Raw genomic sequence first — 10,438 nt, forward strand, 5'->3', positions numbered from 1 at the left:
ATCCATCCATCCATCCATCCATCCATCCATCCATCCATCCATCCATCATCTTTTACCCACTTTTTCCTTTTATGGTCGCGAGGGTCACTGGTACCCATATCCAGCAGTCACTGTGCAAGAGGCAAGGACAGGTCTTGGACAGGTCTCCAGTCCATCACAGCGTATAGTCCATTTACCATTTTACTTTACAGCTGGAGGAAAACAACTCTACTTTTTGGGCTTTCAGTCCCACTGGTAAGCAGTACCAGGAAAGACAATTAAGCCAGTATCTCAGTGGGTTGCAACAGTTGGGGACAAACTGAACATTAGTTTGTGCTTTCAGTTTTCCTCACATGACCTGGCTTTGTGCTGCTGGAACTTGGTGCATGTTCAGTTTTATTCTCAAAAATGTCAAGAAGTCATTGTGTGCATCTCAAGCTCTTCTGAAAATATTTATTGTGAGTCAGAAAGTGCAAGAAATGTAACAGAACCTTGGAAGGAAACCAAATCACAGTAATCCCAAGTGAAAATTTACAGATTTGCTTCTATTTTGTGTTTCCAACAAATTGTTGTAAACTAATGCAACACTACTATCAATGTTTCAACTACAAATGCCAAATGCATTTTAAAACTAATTATTTAGCAACATTAGCGGGAGATTTACAATGCATTTGCACATACATTGTCCTCTGTCTCTATATAATCTCTATTTACTGTGTCTTCTGTATTTGCTTTGTGTTCTTGTTTCAGGAGTTGTCATCAACACTAGATGTCTTCAGAGACTGTAAATCTTGGTAATCCATACAGTTGAGGTGATCTGTTTACGTAATTTTTCTGTTTTAGACACATTTCCTGTTGCTGATGTCCTCTTTCTGACTAAACACCAGCTACTACTCCACTATATAGAGTCTTTAAATTGATCTTTTAGAATAACTAATTAATTAAAGGCCTAGCATTCAATAATGGAATGCACATCAACAACTGCCTTAATGCCAGAGTTTTAATCTGGGATAAAAATACTGAGAAATGACAGAGCTACACCCATTTTTTGTAAATTCTGAAAATGACAGCATGCACAATCTTATGGGATAGTATGCAATTTGGTGAACACTTGGCATGTATAATAGGGACAACTCTCAGCTACCACCACATCAAATCTTAGCTCAGTATTTGCACAACTGACTAGGTTATAGGTATTTTTGTGTTTGTTAATGTCAGCTGCCATTTTCATTCGAGTGGACTCAGGTATAAATACAGCCAATGATTAGTTTTGGGGAGTTTCATTTGAATCAGTCCTCTTGTTCATGAGATATTTTGCTGACAGACTGACAAAACAAACATACAAACAGAGATATAAAAGCAAACACTTTGGCTCGGTTTCCTTTTGGCAGTGAGCAATAATAGAAAGTAGAACGGAGAGTTCCTGTAACAAGAACAGTTTTTATCACAGTTTGAATTCTTACCCCAGCCGATGGCCAGGTAAAAGTAGAAGTATTTCTTCTCGCTGAAAACAGTGATGACCAGGAGGCTGTGCAAGTAGATGCCTTCCACCAGCAGCCAGTAGTTGTTGGCCATCACGCTGTACTGCATCATCACCACGGCACCACGGCACCATATCACACCCTGACACACAACAGGACACATGTCAGTGGAATAAATGGATAAAGTCGACGAAGGTGGACTTTATTTTCATGGCAACATGAGTGTGGCATTAATGTTCATGAACTCCATATGAATCAGAGCTAAACACTATTTTCTTATATCTTAGTTCAGTTAGATGGTTGAGTTAATACAATGTTTAAAGATTAGATAGATGAAACATTACAGTGGACAAAATTAGACGCACTGAAGATGAAATCACCAAATAATGTAATTCTTTCCTGCTGCAACTCCACAACAACACAAAGATTGAACGTAGCTGTAGCAACAATATAAATCATCTCATAATGACCTGTCATATCTCACTTGCACTACTGCTTTTTTATTTGTGTGGATTTAATGTTGATAGCTGCAGATGTGATGAAAATACAAATGATTCTGTTTTATTCCAAAGTAATTTACTCAACTGCAAAAAAATTCTCACATTTCTTATTTCAAATATTTACCCAAAAATATAATAAAAGACTAAGATAAATATATATATATATATATATACCTAGAATTGCAACCTTTTTGTCACTGGTGTAATTTGTTTATCGCAAAAGTGTGTATCCTCCTATTTTAGCTTTTTCTTCTTCTTCTTTTGGCTTTTCCCTCTTCAGCAAGTCATCCTCCTCCACCATCCTCTGTCCTCACCCCAACTACCTCCATGTCCTCTCTTAAGTGCATCCACATATTTCCTCTTTGTCTTTTTCCTGGCAGCTTCATTTCTAACATCCTTCTACCAATATACCCACTGTCCCTCCTCTGGACACGTTCAAACCTTCTCAGTCTGGCCTCTCCAGTTGTTCAACCTGTGCTGTACCTCTGATGATCTCATTCCTAATCTTATCCATCCTTGTCACCCCTAAGGAGAACCTCAGCATCTTCATTTGTGCCACTTCCAGTTCTTTCTCCTGTCTTTTTTTCCCACAACTCTGTCTCCAGACCATACAACATAACTGGTCTCACCACTGTCTTGTAGACGTTTCCTTCAAATCCTCCTATTTTAGCATTTTTAATAATTCCTAACAAAAAGTCATGTTTTCCTGAAGCGATTGTACTGTACCTACTGAACTTTTGCAATAACTACTAAGCGGGGTGAGATGGGGTTGGGCAGCCAACTTGAGACCAGAAAGTTGCACGCTCAACTCCCCACCATTCCCACACATTTTAGTGTCCTTGAGCAAGACACCCAATCCTAATTGCTCCCGGGTGCCCACATAGCTTCCCACTGCTCCAACTGGGTGTGTCTCAGGTGTGACGTGTTAAATGCAGAAAACTAATTTTGTAATTAGAAACATACATTTATGACAACGCTAAATACTAAAGTAGCGAAGCAAAAATAAATAAATAACCTAAAGCTATCAGTGAAATGCTTAGCTGTTAGAGAGACGAGCTGCTCAGTGAACGTGTGTGCTCTCACCGGTATGTTGACCCAGCCTTGTGTCTGAACATCACTGCTGCTCCTTGGGTCCAGAGTGAGGGTGAGGAAGGCGTCCTTGACCAGGATGGATACAGCTCTCAGGATGAAGGACGCAAACAGATTCATGTGGATGCTGTTCCTCATGCAGTGAAGCTTCCTAATGCACACGTAGAAACATGAACGATCATGTTCTGTCCCTCTATTTGTCCATTCTTCTCCATTTTCTATATTTTATCTTTTTTTATTTATTTCCATTGTTTTTATACCTTTACAGAAATCCGTGTTTTCTTTTGAGCTCTAATTTACTTCTTATCTTCTTCCCTTTCAATTTTTTTGTTCCCCTAATTATCTTTGTTTTATTCAAATTTCAACTTGTTCACATCTTCTTTCATGATAATTAGTTTTCACTGTTTATTATTCTATTCTCTTTTGCTAATTCTTCTTTTTTTGTGTGTGTGTATGCCTGTCTTCAGTTTCTTTCCTGTTTTCTATTTATTCTTCTGCCAATCTCTTCATGTGTCATGCATTTCATTCATACCTGAAGCTGATGAGGATTCCCAGTGCCAGCAGCAAGGCTCCCAGTGAAAGCGAGTAGCCCACTGTGTACATGATTCGAAGCTGGCTGAGGATGTGGCCGTACTGCTGCTGCAAACCCAGTGGAGACACAAACGTAGATACTTTCACGGACTCTATTTATGCCCCACACACAAACTCACAAACGGAATCATTTTGAGGGCAAAACATAAATAAATGCGTGAACAGACGAAAACCTTTTCTTATTGTGTTGTTTAAGACGAGTCACAGTGTTGCTCAACCACCTGTCACTCTTATTAACGTTGAATGGCAACAATTAATTTTCAAAAGACACTTTTATCCACAGACACACACACACTGTGTTGTTTACAGACCTCACGGGGGTCGTCCTCACATTCGCTAGTATTTTTTTGTCCCCATTTACCATCTTCACTGCAGACTCTGTAGACCAGACCCCGCTGAACTGTTCATGAACACAGAGTGAGGTTTTAAATTTAATGTGGTTTGTTCACATCAAGGTAAATAACATTTCCTAAAATATAAAACGTATTTACTTTATATTTGGTATTGGAAATGGAAGATTAATAAAACAGCACATAGTTAATACAGCGCAGAAATGCTAAACATCAAATCTTTTTTTCACATAGGAAACAAAAGTTAAGACCCCTGCCAAAGTAACAGTCCACAGGAAATATTAGAAACCAGCTCACTGTCACAAGTAAAGTCCAAACCATACTCCACATGTAAACAAAGATTCTCTGCTGTGATTTTCTCGCCATTTGCTTTAATTTAGTGCGAGTGTGATCCTTCAAAACGAATCGATCACTTTTATAAATCCACTTGTTGCCCTTATTTGACAACAGTCTTGAAGGAAATCTCTCGAGGCTGGTCAAGAGCTACTGTCAAATTATAAGCATTCAAAATATTTGTTTGATTTAAATGAGTAATTTGTTCTGTTTGCTGCCTCTCCTTCCCGTTTGACTTGTGCACAGCAGACGGTAGAAAAACAGCCTGACCTTCATGAGAAAACGTCTTCTTTTTAAAAATTTTAATGGAGCAACCTTTTTTTGCGTGACAAATTGTCCCCTGAAATACACAGATTTTACTGCTAGGGAAATTTATTCTTGATTTGAGTTGGACTCCTTCAAAAAACAGGAGACCAACTCAAGTTCTTTAACCTAGGAAACAGTTGTTTCACTGTGTAATATGTTTCCCATGTTTCTCTCAACAACCTAGCTCCATCTTATATTAAAGATCTTATTGTCCCATTTTTTTACTAAAAGAGCACTTGGCTCTCAGACCGAAGGTTTTCTTGTGGTTCCTAGAGTTTCCAAAAGCAGAATGGGAGGAGGATATTTGAGTTATTGGGCTCCTCTCTTGTGAAACTAACTTCCAGTTTTGGTCCATGAGGCCGACACATTGTCTACTTTTAAGATTAGACTTAAGTCTTCCCTTTTTGATAAATCCTATAGTTAGGGTTAGCTTGGTTTCTTGAGCTATCCCTTAGTTATGTTGCTCTTGGCTTGGATGACAAATTGATCTCCTTTCATCAAATTAATAGTTACAAATGAATACAAATAAGTAGTTTGTATTTTTAATTATTTCTATCTTAACGTGTGGTTTGTTTTTTCTTTCCTCCCATAGAAAGTTCACCTGGACCTGCAAATCTATTTCTGTTTCTACTTCCTGTCCTCTCAAACCCAGCCGGTCGAAGCAGATGGCCGCTCGTCCTGAGCCTGGTTCTGCTGGAGGTTTCTTCCTGTTAAAAGGGAGTTTTTCCTTTCCACTGTTGCCTTTATGCTCACTCAGGATGGGAGACTGTGACAAAGTGAAGAGTCAAGACAATCTGCTGCTTCTTTAGATAGAGAACTTTTACTAATTGGCTTTTTATGTTAGTGAATGTTTCTGTTCAGTGCCCTGAGACAACTTCTGTTGTGACTTGGAGCTAAATAAATAAACTGAAGTGAAATTTAATTAAAATTGTTTTAAACTTTTCTTTGGTTACATAAAGCACTTTTTTAAAGACAAGATTAAAACCATGTCTTGGTGTAAAAAAGAACTCGAGACATTGATTTCTTTCTCATTTAAAGTGCCGTCCTTTGTCACTCATTTTGCAAATATTCCTCACAAATTGCTTCTCTTTTTGTCCCCATCGTGTAACATGAATATAAATGTGATTAAGCCTGTTATAAAAGGAATGCTTATTTTACGGGTGATTCACAGATTTCAACATGTTTGCAAGCGTAAAAACCATATGCTGGGCGGGTGTGTGTGTGTGTGTGTGTGTGTGTGTGGTGGGGGGTGTCAAAGACAGGTGTACACTTTTCAAAATGGAAAAAAATTAAACTTTTTTAATATACCTTGTATGACTGACATGTTACATGGTAAATACTGACACACCACCATCTGATGTACGGTGACCCCGGGTGCGAGCAATGTTCCCAACTGAGTGAGCAGCAGCTCAGATGAGCTCCTCTCTCTCCCAAAGTGCTCAGAGCTGACACACACGGCAAACGAACAACTCATCTGCACAGTCGCCACTGATCACGCTCTGGGTGAAAGAGCTCCCGCACCTCGCGCCTGACTTCTCCAGGAATCTAACTTTGGATTAAATGTTAATATGCTCGAAGCATCATCATCATCGTACAAAGATGTCCAACTTGCTCATGTGATCAAACTCCAGGTTCGAGAGAGAGAGAGAGAGAGAGAGAGAGGGAGAGAGAGAGAGAGAGAGAGAGAGAGAGCGAGAGAGAGAGCAGTCACAGGAGCGCACAGCCTGTTTGAGTGCCTCTTTGTGAGAATTGCTTTCTTTGTTCTTTCAGTTTTAGAATTAAACAACATTAGCACTAAAAGATAAATATTTGTAGGCTCCACATTATAGCAAAGATATGTGTCTCTGTTTAACTTTATCGTTTTCCCAAAAATATCACAACATTCTCTCAGTAAGTGAGTTAGTTTCGGGTGTTTGCAGTTTACCATACATATCTGTACATTGGTATCTGTACGATTTAAACAATTTTGAGACATGTACAAATGTAAAATGACAATTTTATCTTCGTACAATATCCATGTAAGAACACGAGTTTTATGTCTCAGCTTTACTTATAATAGATTTAGTGAAAGTCGACATTTTTTCATTCTAGAATTGCGCCGCTCGGGGTGGCTGCATGTTGGAGCAGCTCTGCTACTTTCATTCTGAGTTATTGCATTTGAAAACTTAAATTCTTCTTTTTTCTGGATGTAAATCACTTTTTTCGGATGATTATTTAATCTGGTATCGGATACTGTGCAGCTGGAAGGAATTTTACTGAAACCTTTTTACTTTTGAGCGTTTGTTATGATGCATAACCATGGCAACAAGGTGTTTTTTAACAACCAGGAACGGCTGATTAACATCTCAAAGGCTCAAATACCTCAACTACAGCCCCAAATCCCAAATGAGTTGAAAAGGAGGCGCCATGGATGAATTCCCGTCAACCTGGCTGTGGTGCTTGAATACCTGACTTCCGAGATCCTGGAGCTGGTGGGAAACTCTGCTCATGACAACTGGAAGACCGGGATCATTCCACGGCACCTTCAGCTGTCTGTCCGTGGCAAAGGGGTCCAGCAGACTGCTGGGAGGAGTGACCATCACTCAGGGAGGAATTCTGCTCGGATATGGGTAGTTCTGCTGCCCAGTAGGACCGAGAGGCCCACTGGATCTGACAGCAAGCTGGATCCTGGTGGACGGATTGGTATCTGTGGCCAGATTCTTCAGATCCACTGCAGGAGATCCTTCCTGCCCACAGCTATCAGCATCTATAACAACTCTTGAATGGAACCAGGATGATGAGCTACAGCAACACTTAATTCCCCTTTGGAATTAATAAATTGTATTTTTGAATTGAATTTGAATTGAATTTTTTGTACTCTTTCAGAGGGGGAACGAGGTGGCATCTCCAAATAGAGTATGTTGGGTACGTTTGTGAAAATGTTGAAAACTGTGAATCACGCCTTACCAGATGAGTGGAATCATCTTTTAAAGTACGACAGCGTGAAGTATCAACAAGGTTAACGTTATTGTACAGCTTGACTGACGTTTAGCCTTCACACTCTGAAACTTCAACACAAACTTTTATATGATTGGAAAGGTTTTTTTATTTATTCTAAACAAGCCAAGGACACATGAAGAGCTGGGTATTCATCTCAAGCCATTCATCTTTTATTTACACTAAAGAAACTGAATGTGCATGGTGTCCTCAACGAACTTGATGTCAATAAGTTTTAACATGTGACTTTCTTAGCATGGCTGAAGAACCCAAAATCCAATGCTTTACATTGTTAAGGATCTAAAAACAGCTTGAAAGACTGAAACCATTTCATGGCCCATGTTGGAAGTATTCAGTCCAGAAGGACTCTTACGCAACATGAGTCCACGACTGTACGTTCAACATTTTGTGTCAAAAGTGGAGCTTGAAAAATTGTAGCGTCTCCAGAAAAGAGTCAAAACGGTTCCAGTAGTTTGTCAAAGTCCACAAAACTAATGTCTAAAAATAAGCCTCTTAACCTTAAAATGAGCTCTTGAGATTGAATCAAAACAGATTGTTCAGAAGTTTTATTTTGGTAAGAAAAATTCTTTCATGGTTGGCATGAGTTTTCTCAGATTTAATAGCATTGAGGTGTGTGCATGCCAGCTTTATTTCCATTGGTCAGGACTGTACAGAATGCATAAAAGAAGCCATTAAAATCTACTGAACACTGATTACGGTGTCCTTGCCATTTGGGATAGCTGTGCAATAAAGTGACGCCAAAAAAGAATGGTGTGCTCATTAAAAAAGAGAAAAAACGAGAGCTGCAAAATGTTTAGACATAAGGAGACCACATGACTTTTTTAGTTGGAGTTTTCAGCTCTTTTTAAATTTCCTCCTGTAAATGAAGGTCAAATCAACTTGGCACTTGTGAAAATCTGCCTCTTTTTTGACATTTTCCATTGAAGAATTATTTCTCTCACACATCCTTTGCTACTACGTGTGCAGCAACTGAATAATTATTTCCCAGCAACTGAAATGATGTCAGGAGCTAAAGCTAAGGCTTAGGTGTTATTAGGCTGTAGGTGATGGTTCAATGGGGACTAATGTGCACGTGTTACGGTTATCAAGTGAATCGCCTACATCCATTTAATGCTTTCTCTTCAGATTTTGCACTCTGAAACAGAAATTGCCATAAATGCATGTGCAAAAAGGTCAAGTGCAAAGGCCACTCTTTCCACATTTATTGACTGATATATATTGACCAAAACCTCAACAAACTCTTACAGAGTTGTTTAATCCTGGTTTTAAAAAAAGGAAACAGATTTTTTTAAATAGATTTTTACTCATACAGACCTTTTTGATGCCAAGGCAGGAACCATGGACAGCTAACATTGACAACGGTGCCTGGAAGTCCATCGGGCCAGCAGGCGTACAAATCAAAGGTTCTGTTGCACACCAACCCTATAGTAGAAAGCAAATCAGTAGAGATGACTTGTATAGCTCAGCTTAGCTTTTTGTACCTTAATGCATCTCGGCCAGGTGTGATAGAAAAAGACTCACCTATAGCAGGGGGCGTGGCATTGATAAAGTCCAGGCACTGGTCCTTGTAGCTGCTCCACTGCTCTTTCACAAGCTCCAGAGAGTTAGCAGAGGAGACCTGATGAAAGAAGACACCCTGAAGCTTCTTAACGTCTATTTAAAGCATTGTTAAAGCTTTATTTTACTATTTGAGAGGGTGTGTGTAGGAGAGTGGGGTGCTGTACCTTTGTGCAGCTGGAGAGCATGAGCAAGGCCAGAAGGCGACACACCTGGGACATCCCACTGATGCTGGGATGATGGGGGTCAGTGGGGACCAGAACACAAATGAATCCCTCCTCATGAGGCAGTCCTAGCCCTAAACCACGCGGTGGCCTACACGCATCATGAAGAGGCTTATTAGACGAGTTACACATGAAAAACAGATTATATTAAAAGCCCCAGAACTACTTGAAGGCATGCATATTACCCATTGCCTTTCATGCCAGGAATTTAGTCAGAGTCAGCGTCAGAGACTCAGAGAATCTTTATTGTCCTTCGCACCTCATGTGGTACATGTGGTGGAGCAAAATTATGTACACAGGGTCCCAGTTACATCCAACAATAAAATGTAAAAGAAAAACAATGATAACATCCAAGGTATTAACTAAGAAAAACATCAACTAAATATACACTAAGCACTAATAGCATAAAAAAATCACGTCAAACATCAGCACAAACCTGAACACGAGTCCGTGTAAGCAGATGAGCACGCATGAACACACCAACATTGAAACAGATCAGCAGCGACATTGAAACAGATCAGCAGCAACATGATGTGATTTTTTTCACAGTGATTATTCTGGTTAGAGATTCATGAGTCTAACAGCCTCAGTGTAGAAGCTGTTCCTCAGTCTAGTGGTTCTACACTTAATGCTCCTCAACCTCCTTCCTGAGGGGAGTGGGGCAAAAAGTGTGTGTGCTGGGTGAGTGGGGTCCTTCATGATGCAGGTGGCTCTCTTCCTGCATCTGGAGGTGTAGATGTCTGTGATGGTGGGGAGCCTGACTCCAACAGACTTCTGTGCAGCCTTCAACACTCTCTGCAAAGCTTTTCTTTCTGCAGCTGTGCAGCCTCCATGCCACACGTTGATGCTGGAGCACAGGATGCTCTCCACTGCACACCTGTAGAAAGAGGTGAGGACTGAGCTTCCCAGACCAGCTCGTCTCAGCCGCCTGAGGAAGTAGAGTCTCTGATGAGCTTTCTTGATCAGGCTGGTGGTGTTGTTGCTCTAGCTGAGGTTGTCATTCATGTGCACACCCAAGTACTTGTAGCTGG

General features: G+C 40.1%; 1 protein-coding gene across 1 annotated transcript in view; it reads right to left on the bottom strand.

The window, feature by feature from the left end:
* gcgrb (glucagon receptor b) overlaps nt 1-9,439 on the bottom strand; it is a 23,906-nt gene extending 14,467 nt beyond the window's left edge. Inside the window, exons 1-7 of the mRNA XM_037690182.1 lie at nt 9,351-9,439; nt 9,148-9,244; nt 8,941-9,048; nt 3,952-4,040; nt 3,582-3,688; nt 3,044-3,200; nt 1,443-1,602 (exon numbers count right to left, since the gene is read on the bottom strand). Coding sequence (XP_037546110.1) covers nt 1,443-1,602; nt 3,044-3,200; nt 3,582-3,688; nt 3,952-4,040; nt 8,941-9,048; nt 9,148-9,244; nt 9,351-9,404 — 772 coding nt within the window. The 5' untranslated portion in view covers nt 9,405-9,439. The remainder of the gene's footprint in view (nt 1-1,442; nt 1,603-3,043; nt 3,201-3,581; nt 3,689-3,951; nt 4,041-8,940; nt 9,049-9,147; nt 9,245-9,350) is intronic.
* Nucleotides 9,440-10,438: the final 999 nt, after the last annotated feature.

Source organism: Nematolebias whitei, chromosome 16, assembly GCF_014905685.2.
Source record: "Nematolebias whitei isolate Nwh7 chromosome 16, NemWhi1, whole genome shotgun sequence".
Classification (NCBI taxonomy): domain Eukaryota; kingdom Metazoa; phylum Chordata; class Actinopteri; order Cyprinodontiformes; family Rivulidae; genus Nematolebias; species Nematolebias whitei.